We start from the raw sequence: 15,366 nt of genomic DNA on the forward strand, positions 1-15,366 counted from the left end.
ATTATGTGTTCCTACATTATTCATTGTCTTTTTTATTTCTTCTGTTATTGTAAGAATCTTAATTGCAATGTAAAACAGAAAAAATCGATTGATCGATAAAAGCAGAGTTCATGTCAGTAAACCAACTTGTATAGGTTTTATTTGCTTTTCTAAAAATAGCCACTTTTGCTTCTACATTAGCATGGGTTTGCACTTCCTCCAACACTGTTACTTGCTATGCTTGGTCATAATGATATTATATACTTTTATTCACTAACACAAAGAATAATTCCACAATTACTTGCATGCACAATGCTGGGATAAAGTATAACTGAAATTTAAAATGCAAAATAATAAGATTAAATGCTATGTCTAAAACAGATGTCAGACAGACGGAAAGATGGTGTGATCTGAGACTGGGAAGCATACAACAGTAATTTAAGAACTTAGACATGCATACAGTACCTACACTTGATTCAGCTTTCACATCCTTCTAGCTTTGCCAGGCTATATTAAACAGAGTTATTTTTATTGCTGAAATCACCCAACCTCAACCTAAGTCTGCAAATCAGCAATCAAGTGGTAAACATCCATCATTCTATTTTCATCCATGCATTTTCGCATCCAGAGCAGGGTCATGAGGAAGTCAGAGCCTATCACAGCAAGCATTGTAAATAATTGTAGATAAACCTGAAATAGGCAGGTAACAAACTTATACTGCGGAATGTTGTTTTCACCTGCTGTTCACTGTTCTGTCTCATGTGACCGGCAACAGTAAATAAAATGGTGACAGCCATAATCAGAAGATTAAAAAATGGAAGTGCCAGTAAAAATTCAAATGGTGTTATGTTCAATCAAAATTCATCTATAAAAAATGATAATGTCTGTCTACCTGTCATGCAATTACTCACAGACTAAGGGTGCTACAACCTTGATCTTGGTCTTAATTGATAACTTATGACCTGATATGTTCTGGAAATTTAAAAAATGTCACATAGCAACAACCTGCTGGCTGCTTTATTGGATGGGCATTAAAGTTTATTGTAATTAAAGCACAGTCCCTGCAAGCCCATCTCCTGATAATTCTCCCTCACTTGGTACATGCATGTTCATATTCATCACCACACAAGTGTAACTTCTTACATTTGTAACTGATAGGTGGAGACTGTTTATATCTAACCTTTTGAATCATTTTATTTTTTATGAGTCCCACTTTTTGTTTGCTTTCTTTTATTTACTATAACGATGGGATCTGTAATTGTCCTTCAAATTTAGAGTTTTGTCAAAGTTGAAATATCTGATCAAGGCACTTTAACAACATGCAGGAATTGTCAAGAAAGACAACGTTGGAAAAGAGCTCTGCCTCTTTTCATGGAGTGGGTTGGTGCAGACTGATATTTTTTTGTGCAGTAAGTGGAGTCGTCTCATGTTATTACGCACAGCACTCTCCCTGACAGGAACTTGTAATGTGCTTTATATAAACCAATTACTGTTTATGTTTGAACTATTACTCTGTTTTTTAAAAACTGAAGGAAAAGCAGACTCACAATCTTGCCCAAGGCATTCTCCTCAGGACGAAAAGATTTACATTAGGCAACAAATTCACCTTTTCTTCATCAAAGAGGCTTTTCTTTTTCTTTAAAAAGTAAATTTGCTGATTTAATGAAATTAACAATGTCAGTTTGAGACGTTTTGTGCAAAGCAGTTAGTCAGGCTGCAGGTAATTAATCTAGTCCTGTCAAATTTTGCAGCAGCAATTTTTTATGCAGTATTATTTTCGGCCAGATGTGAAAGGCTTGCTGGAGTTTGCAGGGGGGCCACTTTAAGATGCTTAAATGTAAGAAACTGCATTTTACTCATAGCCGTGTTCATTTTCTTTATAATTGTGGAATTTTAATTGTCTCAGAAACAAATGGTTTTTGATTTAATTGTGTGTCTGCAAAAACCCTAGGTGTTGTCACTTCTGTCTATGAATATTGCAGCAGCTTGCTCTGCATTACATATGAAGCACTAAACACCTACAGCATGATGTTTATGTGAAAGCTTTTCTTGAATCCACCCAGGGTATAATGTAATACAAGCCGGCAAAAGAAAAATTTTTGAAGCGAGCATTTGGTAGACAATTAGTTTCTGCATTAATAAAATGTAGACGGGATGTAGGTGCGCTTTATAGGAAAATGACCCTCAAGGCAGGACTGAGACATTAATACTGAGACGACTGTGTGCCACAGCCAGGCAGTTCATCTGCAATATTTTAGAGAAGCTGCACATCTCTGTTCAGATTTTAAAGCAGCAAGCTTTATCCTTAAAACCTGATCAAAGCACAATGAGCACAAATAGCTTTCCTTGCTGCACTGATTAATGATTAAACCTTATTCACATAATAGTTATCTATATATGGTTTAAATAATACATTTTCAGTTCATGCTGTAAAAAAAAACACAGAATTCTGAACCTTTCTTTTCCAGTTTATTGACCCCCATCTCCTACATTATTGCACAAGTTGCTTGTCTTTCTAATGTCACTTTTGTATGAAGTGCTCTGCACAAAACACCTTCTATCACGGCATTAGATTCCTCCCACAGTCCAAAAACATGCAGGAAGAGAGGACTGGTGATACTGAACTGGTTCTAATGTGTGTGTGAGGATGTTCACCCTGTGATGGACTGGCACCATGTCAAGGGATTGTTTCTGCTTTGTGCCCTATTCTTTGCTGGGTTGGGCTCCATACTCAGGATTAAGCAATATTAGAAAATGGATGGATGGATGGTGTAAAACACCGATATGAAAATAATCAACAATGTCTAGAAAGTTATCAAGTACTTGCCATCCTTTGATAATATCCTACTGGCCATTACAATGATTCCCGATCTGTGACAGGTGTTCAAATGACATGTAGTTGGTGATGTACAATACAGATTATTTAGTCATACAACATCTATCTGTCCTTTGTTTCTAAACTGTTTTTGATGATGTGGTTTTCAGATACAATATTCAAAACCAAATACTAAAGAAAGGACATAACCTTGGCTTTAATGAGAATTTGACAATATGCAGATCTTCAGGGTGATCGTGACAAGACCACCTGCCTTTCCTGCACATCACTATGAAGAAACTGCCTTCTCCAAATTTTACATGCCCATTTTTCCCAGGGTACACTCTGGGATTCTGTACTGTACTTTTTTCCCCCTCACCTTATTGGTGCAATTACATGTGTGCCCTATCAACTAGCTTACCCCCAGGCAAATAATAAACTGAAATCAAATATAATTAGAAATGCTGCGATGGGAAAAATAATAATTAATTTAAATATTACAAGTTTAACTACAAAAAGAAAACTTAAAAATATATACAAAATCTAATAAAAAACTGGTATACTGAAAATCATTTGCAATGTCTTCTCCCTTTTACTTGTCTTAGCACTACTTTGCCAGCTCATTGCTCAACTGCAAAATAAGATCAATTTATAGACTATAGTACGGTTCCCTGGGATATTGTGCAATTGTAACTTCAGTGCTTTATTTTTTCTACTTTTATTTGCAATAAATTCTCTAATGGTGCCTCAGCACTTTGCATTTGTTCCACCACATTTACTGCCATAATGTGCAAATTCACCTCAAAAATTCTCTATTTTTTGACGATTGGTAAAGTTTTCTAAAACTGCTTAGTCTAAATATGAATAAGCTCGACTTTTTGAAACTTGGATGAATTCAAGAGAAATAAGCAAGTGTGAGATTAAAGGAGTTGAGTTCGAATAAGTGCTGAGTGCTAATGAGAGAAAAAGTAAGAAGAGAGGATCCCACAAAAACCTTTTGATGTAGTTTGTTTAACACAACATTCTATATCTACATACTTCAGATATGTGTGCTCAACCATATGTTTGTATTTCATCAACTAGCTACTTACAGTCCACACATGGACACACTCTTCTTCTTCTTCCTTTTCTTGAAATTGTCTCAAACCTGTTAAGAATCAGCCACTCTGATCCTCTGTCTCTGTTTATTTCTGTCTGCAATATCCTCTGCCCTCAGACCCATCACCTTCAAATCTCTCCAACTCCATGTCTCCACCTCTCAGCAACTATCATGCTTTTCCAACTGTGTTGTCCGTACCAAGCCACCTCACTCCAGTTCTCATGACTTTTTCCATAAAATGCCTGACCTCTGCCATTTTTCATAGGTAATCATTTGTTCTTCTTTTTCTTAAAGTAGCCATCTGAGTATACACATTTCTGTTATGATGAGTTCCTCCTCCTCTTCCTTGATTCTAATGGTGCAAGTTTCACACCAGTGCAGCAGCACTGGTCGGATTACAACTTTCACTCAAGATTTCATGGCATCCTTTCATCATTTATAACTCCTGTTACATCCTTTTATCCATCCTGTTCTAAAAGTCTTTTATTTCTATTTCACAACAATCTTATGCCTTGAACAATAATCCCAGATACTTGTTGGAACTCTACATTTCTTCTGTTTATGACTCTGTTTATTATTTCATCCCCTCCATTACTGCACACCCAATCTTCTGTTTTTCCAGCATTTAGCTTTAATTCCATGAGTTCCAGAGCTTCCTGCAACTTGCTACTCTTCTCTATAGCTCATCTCTCAGAATCTGTTACTACCGCTAAATCATTGGCAAAGATTAGTTCCATGTTGTATCTCGACATTTCTGATGTTTTTCTTACCACATCCATGATCAAAGGTATGGGCTAAGCACTGACTCCCTAATGTAAACCTATATTTATTTCAAAACTCTTCATTTGCTCACATTCCAAATGTAATCTAATTATAATTTTTCTGAAAAACTCATCCCAGACACCATGATACCATCTTCTTGGACACTCTGTTAAATGCTTTTTCTGAGTCTATGCAGTATCACATGCAGTACTTTATACATGTAGTAAATAAGATATCACTCCCTAAGTGGTATGATAGACACACAAATATCCTAAAATAATGATTTCATTAAACTAACCACAATGAAAGAATGACTGCAGAGGACAAAATGTCAAATAAAATTATTGCTTCTTTCCCACTGGGCATGTTTTTCCAGGCAGAATGGCTCACTCACTCACCTTCTAATCTCCATACATTTTTCATACTCTGTTCTTTCTTGCCAATTTTCTGACTATCGTACTTTCTCTGCTACCCTTTTTTCTCCAGCTCACTTCTTGACTGTAATGTTCATTAGCAGCTACTGGAGTGAGGCTTCTTGCTGGGGTTTTTTCTGTGGCTATAACCAAAATCACTTTTAGGGTTAGGGTCTCACTTGAGCCTAGTGTATCCCTACACCCTTACTTTCATTCATTTAACGGTGACAGCGTTAATTACAGCCAGATTGCCTTATCATTAGCATAAGCAGTACAATTCCATATATAATGTTTAGAGTTCCTTGGTTGGCAACTGCTGAACAGAAAACAGAAGCCATTAATTTGTCTTTGCTGCATGTTTTTTCACTCTATGCAGAATTATCTTCCAAGACACCCTTTATACAGATGTTCAGTGGGTTTTCCACTCAACTTTGAGGACAACAAGGGTAGTTCAAGGGTATTTGCTGGATTTACCTTTTCTCTCAGGTGTATATTTTTACTGAGATGCTGGAGAGTGACCTGTTATTATGTTTTTTTTGTGCTCATTTGAACATTACATTAGAACATTGGAACAATCTAGATGAGAATAGGCCATTCAGCTCAACAAAGCTTGCCCCTCATGGACCCTGTGATCATCAGAGGTGACTGTGTGCAGAGGGTGCAGACCTATAAATATCTGGGAGTGCAGCTGGATGACAAATTGGACTGGACTGCCAATACTGATGCTCTATGTAAGAAAGGTCAGAGCAGACTATACTTTCTGAGAAGGTTAGCATCCTTCAACATCTGCAATAAGATGCTGCAGATGTTCTACCAGACGGTTGTGGCGAGTGCCCTCTTCTACGCGGTGGTGTGCTGGGATGGCAGCATAAAGATGAAAGATGCCTCACGCCTGGACAAACATGTTAAGAAGGCAGGCTCTATTGTAGGAGTAAAGTTGGACAGTTTAACATCTGTGACAGAGCGACGGGCATTAAGCAAACTCCTGTCAATCATGAAGAATCCACTGCATCCACTGAACAGTGTCATCTCCAGGCAGAGGAGTAGCTTCAGTGACAGACTTTTGTCACTGTCTTGCTCCACTGACAGATTGAGGAGATCGTTCCTCCCCCACACTATGCGACTCTTCAGTTCCACCTGGGGGAGTAAATGCTAACATTACTCAGTTATTGTCTGCTTTTTTTTTTCTTTTTTATTACTATTTAATATTGTTTCTTTGTATCAGTATACTGCTGCTGGATTATGTGAATTTCCCCTTGGGATTAATAAAGTATCTATCTATCTATCTATCTATCTATCTATCTATCTATCTATCTATCTATCTATCTATCTATCTATCTATCTATCTATCTATCTATCTATCTATCTATCAGTCCCATCTGCTTAATTCTTCTAAAATAACATCATGTCGAGTTTTGAAAGTCCCTAAAGTCTTACTGTCTACCACACTACGTGGTAGCTTATTCCATGTGTCTATGGTTCTTTCTGTAAAGGAAAACTTCCTAATATATGTGCAAAATATACTCTTAACAAGTTTCCAATAGTGTCCCTGTGTTCTGGATGATCCACTGTGCCAATCCCCTTCATAATTTTAAACACTTTAATCACGTCACCTCTTAATCTCCTTTTGCTTAAACTGAAAAGGCCCAACTGTTTTAATCTTTTCTCATAACTCATAACACAAATTAGCCTAGTCACTCTTCTCCGGACTTTTTCTAGCGCTGCTGTGTCCTTTATGTAGCCTAGAGACTAAAACTGCACATAATACTCCAGGTGTGGCCTCATATGTGCATTATAAAGCTTGAGTATAACCTCCTTGGATTTATACTCTACAAATCAGGGTGCAATATAACTGAGCATTCTGTTCATCTTTTTAGTGACTTGTGAACACTGCCTGGAAGTTGATAGTGTCGAGTCCACTATGACTTCTTAATCCTTCTCATAGGTTGTACTTTTGATTTTTAGGTTTGAATACTCCTATAGTGTACTCAAACCTAACATGTTTACTTCCTATTTGTAAAACCTTACATTTACCATATATACTCACGTTTAAGTTCTCCCACGGATAAGTCGGAGCTTGATTTTACCATATAATTTCCGGTATTTTATAATGTCGGTCGTATAAGTCAAATGCAGAAAACTCACGCTATTGGTCTAAGAGATTATGATACGCTAACGTCCACCTGAAAGAGTAACCACGGAGCACACTGCCTTATTTTTCTATGTATTGTGGCTACATGACCACACGGTAAAACCCAAAATATTCAGAAGCAACGTTTGCACTGTTTTGTGTTTTTTATATCTCACACCCTCATACATCTTCGTCTACAATGGAGCATTCGATCAGAAGAAAATATGAAGCTGGTTTTAAATTAAAAGTCATTGAAGTGACAAAAGAAATTGGTAACTGTGCTGCTGCAACAAAATTCAATGTGTCTGAGAAACTGGTGCGAGATAGGAGGAAGCAAGAAAATGTTAAAAAAAAATAAGTGTCGCATTTTTGAATGGACATATAAGTTGGGTTCTGATTTTATGATCGATTTTTACACATGAGTAAATACGCTAGTTATATTATATTTCATCTGCCACGAATCTTTAGAAGCCTGTATGCTGTCCAGGTCCCCCTGTAATGATTCAGGAGATTCAAGATTATCTGCCAATCCCCCTAGTTTGGTATCATCTTCAAACCTTACCAGCTTGTTACTTATATTCCTATTCAAATCATTTATATATTAAAAATTGCAGCAGCCCTAGCACTGACCCCTATGGAACAACACTCTTAACATCAGGATTCCTCTCACCATAACCCTCTATTTTTGTTTTCATGTGACTGGGGTAAGGTAATATGTATTTATCTCACTTTCATGTAAAAAAGATGATGCTATTTTTCTGTTCAGACTATATAAGTGTGTTAGGCTGCATGATATGGTAGGAGTTACAGTTCTGAGAAAAAAATGCCTCTCTCTCATTTTTATGCACTTTTTCTAACTTTCATTCACTGAAGCATTCTTATAAAAACCACAGGTATTCATTAATCTTAATGTAGCTTCGACAAACATAATTCAGCATAGATTCCCTGGTTTTCATGATGCTTACTTCATCATCACCCAAATAAGGCCCTTAATTTGCCTGCAGTCAATAAATGAAGGAAATTACTGTTCAAACATGGCTCATTTTATAGCATGCAAAGGTCTGTAGAATGACAAACTAGGTGTATGGATAAAATAGTGATTTTCTTAGTTCTTTGTTACTGCTTTGTTAATTTTAATTAGCACTTACAAAAAGGTACCGTACGTATTTTGCTTATATATTTTATTCTATGCTGAATAATAGGAACTAAAATAAAATTAATGTGGGGGTGTCTATGAGATAAGCGTCCTCTGTAAGACATCCTGGTCAGCTCACTTGTTTTATTCCCAAAGTATCCTCTGCAAGTAAATGATTACCCATAAAATGAAGCTACTGACTAATCATTTTAAAAGATCTGCTTGCAGACCAAGGTGTTTCTGGTCAACTGTGACATGATCAGCTTTAAGACAGACAGGCCAAATCCACAAGTCCTTAATACTCTCTTGCAATGAGCCCCTAGAGGAGCACACCGCAGGCTCATAGACGCCATTGCAATTACAAAAAGTCCCTCTAGCAATGTGCACTGGAAGATCTCAAGAGACTGTACATACTGACTTCATCAGCCAACGTTTGAGCGGAAGTGTTTAATCATCTATATATTCAGCTTTTAGAGTGCTGCGAAGCTTGGGTTAATTCGCCATTTTAAATTGGCTTGTGTGAATGTGAGTCTGGGTGCACACATGAGTGGACAATGTGATAAATTGGCACCAGGCTCAGGGCTGGTTCCTGACTGAGAGCCAGTATTGCCAGGATAGGTCGTGGGCCCCCTGTGACCCTGAACTGGATTATGTAAGCTTCAGAATGTATGTATCTATGCTGCTAAACAGTGGTCTACAACTACATAGCTAGGTCGACTTAGTCATTTAAAGATGGAGAGTTTACTTTTAGCTATTGACTAATTCTGCAGCATGGCTGCCTCATAACCATTATGGATCAGGGGTCATATTTATAAAGGTTCTGCATGCACAAAAAGAGGTCTGAAATGTGTGTAAACAACTTTTCATGCAAAAGTCAGAATTTATAAAAGAAAACTTTACGGAAGAGTGTGCACATATTTATGGCAGCGCTGATCCATCAGTGGGAAATGATGACACATTTGATCAAGTAGGGATATGCAGCCAAACCAGCAAAATGGTGACTCACACACAAAAATTCACATCACTGGGCTGTTATAATAATGTGCTTTGAGCCATTCTCATGGAATTATGTGCCGAATTGGGCCCAGCATTAGAATGACAAGCTAATCAGGCTGTACCTGTTAATATGCAGGTTTTAACAACGTTTGGCTTTCTGGCAACAGGCAACTACCAGAGAGATTGGCTGAGAGGTCACAAATCTCTCAGCCAAGCGTCATAAACAACTGACAAGATGCTATTTTCAGTTTCTGTATGGTGTGGATGTACAGGCCAAGATAAAATGCAATTTGTAGCAGAGTCCGGTTTTCCTAACATAATCATGGCATTGACTTCTTTCATTTTACAATAGGGCCATCTAGTGAGAAGCTGCTTTTGTTTATTGTAAGCAGTGGCATTCCATTAACACACAAGTCATCTGTGATGCTAAGATGAGACTGGCAAATGTCGTGGCTCAGTGGCCTGGGTTAACCTGTGACTCATTTATTTTGAGGCAGAGTAGCAATGGAGATGAGTTGCTGATGGTGTTGCACGTGAAGGCTGGCTTGTTGTTAAGGTAACAGGCTGAACTTCAAGTGTTTCATATGTCCTATGCTATTCCTTATAACAGCAGTCATGCCATTACATGTGCCAGGTGATAATGGCTACCCACTCCAATGCTAGCACCTTAAGCCTTTCCCCAACTCTACATCACAGAAGAGAGGTGCTGCATTGCCATGAATGATCTTGCATGCTCATTTGTGGAGTGCACCATTGGACTCCTCAAATGTAGGTAGCAGTGTCTGGAGATGTCAGGTGGGATTCTGCTCTACCAGTAAATGAATGTCTGCAGCATTGTGATTGCATATGTATAGTGTTGATGAGCTTGGTCCATATATGGTTGTTTCAGGGTTGTAACCAGGTGGGGTTCAAGGAGTGTTCTCATAAACACATTTACAAGATGATTGTGATTTATAAAAGTTAATTGCACACAAATGTGCGTATGCCAAGTTTTATAAATCAGACTTTTTGGGTGTATGCACTGTTTTACTTCACACAAAGTTTTATAAATGAGACCCCTGGCCTGGTCATTGTCTGTGTAGATGTACAGTAAACATTATTACTGTGTTCATGTACATTTTCTCCTTGTACTCTGCTTCCCTCCCACAGACAATGTGAATGAGGGGAGTTGTGTATGTCAATGTGACTGGCTTCTCACTCAGTGCTGGTTGCTTTTATACATCTAATGCTACCTGTGAAATACTAGTGGAAAAATCTCATTCACAAAATGAATAGGATGGATCATCTACTAATTTGTTTTTAGATTTATTGTGCTCTCACTCTTTCATCTCCAGTTTCTCACAGACAGATTTGTTGATTGGAAGTTTAGCACTGTTTCCACTCAGTGTTGGTAGCTTTTATGCATCTAATGCTACCTGTGAAATTCTAGTGGAAAAATCTTATTCACAAAATGAATAGGATGGATCATCTACTAATTTGTTTTTAGATTTATTGTGCTCTCACTCTTTCATCTCCAGTTTCTCAGAGACAGATTTGTTTATTGGAAGGTTAACACTGTTTCCACATTTCTATGTATTTCTAATTGCTATCTTTGTGTTTAGTTGAACTCTGATGATGGTTTATTGAGGTCTGAGCAACTCTGTAATGCAAGGCTCTTCAAAGGGCACAAGAAAAAAGAATTCACCCTACAATCTGTCATGCTGCTCTCATTCCATTTCATCTCCCTTTCACAAAGAGTGAACTACATGAATCAGGCAGTCATCCTGCATGGCTTGAGTTGCATTGAAACACATGTGCTCACACTGACTAATTCTGCATTATCGATAAACCTAATAACCTCTTTAGGTTGTGTGAGGATCCTGGAGTCAATATGCATTTTGGCTACTAAAAATCATCTGGTGCCTTTACAGTTATTTAGCTCTTGTTATACTACATGTATTCTGTGATTGGCTGGCATGCTGTCCGGGCCATTCCACCCTGTGCTCCTGGGATAACCTGCAGCCAATTGTGACACTGTAAGAGAATATATGTGTGTATGTAGTGTAAATAACAGGAGCAGTAGTGTGGCAGAGAGGTGGCTTTTTATGATACAAAACTGCAGGTATAAAGGCTTAATTCTTGGACTGTCACTGGTGTGACATTTATGAAATTCTGTTGTGTTTCCAAATTTAGTTTCTTCTCAAACCCCAAAGATGTGTAGTTCAAGTTAGATGGACCAGTGATTCCAATTTGCTAATTTATGGGTGTGATTGAGTTTGTCTGTACATCTACTGCACATCACAACAAGCATGCATCCCATCCAGGCGTTGTGCCCATTGCAATTACAAAAGGCAAAATCTGCCTGTAACCACGAAAAAGAAAATGAAAAGATAGATGGATAGACTGATTGATGTACTGGCCCTAGAATAGCTATCTCTTTGACGTTTACACACTCTCCCTGTGCTCATGTGAGTAAACCATTCCTCTCATATGCCAAAGATGGGCAAGGCTAGGTTGACTAATAACTGTAAATGTTTATTAATATGTATGGGGGTGTGTCTAGTAATGGTTTGAATACCAGCCGAGAATTAGTTTAAGCCTGATGCTGTCAGAATATTCTCAGTAAGCCTAAAAAAAAAATCCAAATTCAGAAAATAAATTGATAGATGAAGGGTCACAACTGGCGCAATGGTTATTGCTGCTGATTCACAGCTTCAGGGACCTGGGTACAGTTTTCAGCCTGACTACGGTCTGTCTGCAGTTTTCATATTCTTCTGAAATTTGCTAAACACAGTTTACTCCCACATTTCAAAGGTGTGAAAGTTAGGTACATCTGCATTGTATGGCTATGGGGTGTGGCATCCGGCCGGGGCTGGGACGCCCAGGAGGACCGGAGAAGGGCTTGTACTTCCTCCAGACCGTGAGGGGGCATCCGCCCTGGTTATGTTGGGGGCCACGGGTAAAGGGCTTAGAAGCCCAGCCCTGTAGGGACCCGTGGCCACCACCAGGCGGTGTCCCGGTGCCTGAATATCCCTGGAGCCCAGCACTTCCGCAACACCAGGAAGTGCTGGGGGGAAGATGACAGGGGACACCTGGTGCACAGTCGGCACTTCCGCCACACTGGGGAGTGGCTACGGAGGAGTGCCGGGAAGCAGCTGGAACCTATCTGGGTTCCTATTTAAGGGGCTGCCTCCCTTCAGTCGATGGTGGAAGTCGGATGGAAGAGGACGGAGCTAGTGAGAGGACGGGAGGCGGCCAAGAGAGAGGCACAAAGACTGTGAGGCCTGGACATTTGGGGGAACATTGCTGGAGGCACTGGGAAGTGCACTGACGTCGTTATTGTAAATACAACTGTAAATAAAAGTGTGTTGGGTGGAATTAAGATGTCCGCCTGTCTGTGTCCGGGTTCAAGTCCACAGGGGATTGCCATTTGTGTCAATGTACCCTGTTGGCTGGTATCCTATCTTATGTCTACTCCTGTCAGAAAGGTCTCAGGCAACTCTAACATGAAAGAAGCATAATCATAAAATGGATAGAGGGTGCCATGTGTCACCATAGTGGCACAGTAGTTATCGCTCCTGCCTGCAATGCCTTTAACCTGGTTTCATTTTTTTTATTTTCTTATGGGTTTTCTTTGATTAATACAGTTGTACTGCATTAGAATGAATTTAATCCATGGAATTGTTGTTAATTATGATGTAGTTCTGCTGGAATAGAAAATGAAGGGATTTATTTATGGGCCTAAAAGCACATTGAATCTATAGCTCAGGTATGTTGTCTGCTTCAATAAAGAGCTAATGTTATGCTCAGAATTTGTATCTTATTAAGAATTCAGCTAGAATGTAAAACTGTGTAGACCACACTTGGCAATACCTGTAGTTGTACAAGAATTAGAAATTTTCTTGCTGTGTTTTTTATCCTGATCACAAGCATCAAGGAGGAAGAAAAGGAAACCTCCATGCTGTTAGCCCTCAAACGGCACTCAGGATCTGTCTCCATACGGCAAGGTGCAGGGCTTGCAGGAGTGCCATAATGTTTCAAATTACTGCCAGCACAAGCTCTGGAGAGCACTGCCAACAGGTTCACATAATGAACAACCTTCTGAACAAGTAATCAGTGAAAACATTCTTTTCTCTCCTATTTCAGTGCCTCCCAAAGGTTTATCAGTTAATATTTGCTATTCCATAAGACACCCTTGGACTTTTTGTTTTTTTTTTTTTATTTCGCTTTTCGCCATTATGAGGTTTCTAAAACTGAACCAGACTCCATCAACATATTTTTCATTGTGATCCTGACCGCATATCATTTATAATATTACAGCATTTTCCTGTTACCATGGTCCTGCTCTCATGAGCACTGAGGAAGAAATTAAATACTTTGCACAAATTGGTTTTGCCACTGAAGCTGCCCATTCGAAATCAAGCCCACCACCACATGTCTTGTGCTGTCATGCATGCAGAAATTCAATATGAACACTAGGATGCATGTGAAAACTTTCTCTTTCATTTCATTTACAGCACAACACTAAAAGCCAATTATTGATGGCAGGTGCAACAGCCCAAGAAAGCGAGCTATCGCTGCCCTTTTCTACTTACTCTACAGGTGAAGCTTTTGGCTGGCATCTCTTCTTTTGTTGCTTTCCTAAATCCCAGAGGATGTGCAGTCTGCGACTCTCGAGTCTCCTCTCGGCAGCACAGATGAAGCCTGAGCGGTGTGTTTGCACACACTCGCACATGTAGACACACAAACACGCCCCACTCAGTCGCCGGCTGCTGCAGACTTGATGGCAAATGTACTCAACAGCAGCTTAACGCGAAGTTTAGGGAGGGGGTGGCGTGCTGGAGGGGGATGTGGTGGAAGCTTATCTATAAGGAATGCTACTTCTATCAGAAATGCACACTGCTTTGGTGGGGCACTCTCCTCCTCCTCCTCCTCCCTCCCCTCCCTGCCTCCCTTCCTCTCTCCCTCCCTCCCTCCATCTTCCCTCTCTCTCTCTCTCTCTTTACCGCCTGTCACAGCACTTGACTTACAGTTACAATACCAACAGCAGGACATCTATTTAAACTGCTGGAATGAATGACAAAAAAATGGAGCGCTTTCTTACTGCACAGTGCTTTTAATATGGGCTCCGCCATTTCCTGCTATAAAAACCCTCCTTCTGTTTTCATTAAATGTTAAGGAGGCCTGCTCTCCTCTGCCATGCCTGTGACTCTCTGCTCTTAATCCCCACTTTGGCTTGTCAGTAAGTCTAATACATTGTTAAAGAAATACTTATAACAATACGCAACACTTTTGTAACAGCTCAAGTTAATGAAATAAATTTCAAAGGGTCCAGCTCCAACGTGCTTGGGTTGCCACCCATGATATTTACATAAAAGATAGTCCAGTTTGCAGACTCTGTGTCATTTCTAGTTGAGAAATAAAATAATAATAATAATTCTTTACATTATATATACAGTGGCTCTGAAAAATGTTGACCCCCAAGGAGTTTTAAATTTTACTGTGTTACTGTGGTGTGTGGAATCTTAACGTATGGTACTTTGTGACAGACTTTCTGTTCTTTGGCAGGTCAGGTGTAATTTGATTCTTTCTGCAAAAAGGTTTTTTTAGTTTTTGTGTCTATCATCATGTCTTTGTGTTGTATTTCACATCTAAAAACCGATTCTCATAGCAATAAGTTACTTTGAATAGATCCATTTTCACATTCTGACTTTTTTAAAACGTTACAGTAAGGTGACAGGTAAGGCTATCTAGACTTTACTTAAAAAAAGAAAGAGTTGACTCTAAAAAAAAAAAATAAAGTTTTGATAGAATGTCAGTTACTGATACAGTATTCTTATACAATATTTATAGTACTAGGGTGTTGTACCGTGTTAGCCATTATGAATGTAGTGAGAAGTTAAGCAAAATGACACCTTTTATTGGCTAACTAAAAAGATTACAATATGTAAGCTTTCGAGGCAACTCGGGCCCCTTTTTCAGGCAAGATGTAATCACTATACAATATTTAGAAACTTATCATGATTGACAGAAACCTTCTTGTCTCATGGTCATAAT

At 39.0% G+C, this 15,366-nt stretch overlaps 1 protein-coding gene across 1 annotated transcript in view; it reads right to left on the reverse strand.

Moving 5' to 3' along the window:
- ank1a (ankyrin 1, erythrocytic a) overlaps window positions 1–14,116 on the reverse strand; it is a 295,220-nt gene extending 281,104 nt beyond the window's left edge. The window contains exon 1 of the mRNA XM_039768574.1: window positions 13,905–14,116. Within this exon, the coding sequence (XP_039624508.1) occupies window positions 13,905–13,931 (27 nt within the window). The 5' untranslated portion in view covers window positions 13,932–14,116. The remainder of the gene's footprint in view (window positions 1–13,904) is intronic.
- Between the last annotated feature and the right edge of the window lie 1,250 nt (window positions 14,117–15,366).

Source organism: Polypterus senegalus, chromosome 11, assembly GCF_016835505.1.
Source record: "Polypterus senegalus isolate Bchr_013 chromosome 11, ASM1683550v1, whole genome shotgun sequence".
NCBI classification, from domain to species: domain Eukaryota; kingdom Metazoa; phylum Chordata; class Cladistia; order Polypteriformes; family Polypteridae; genus Polypterus; species Polypterus senegalus.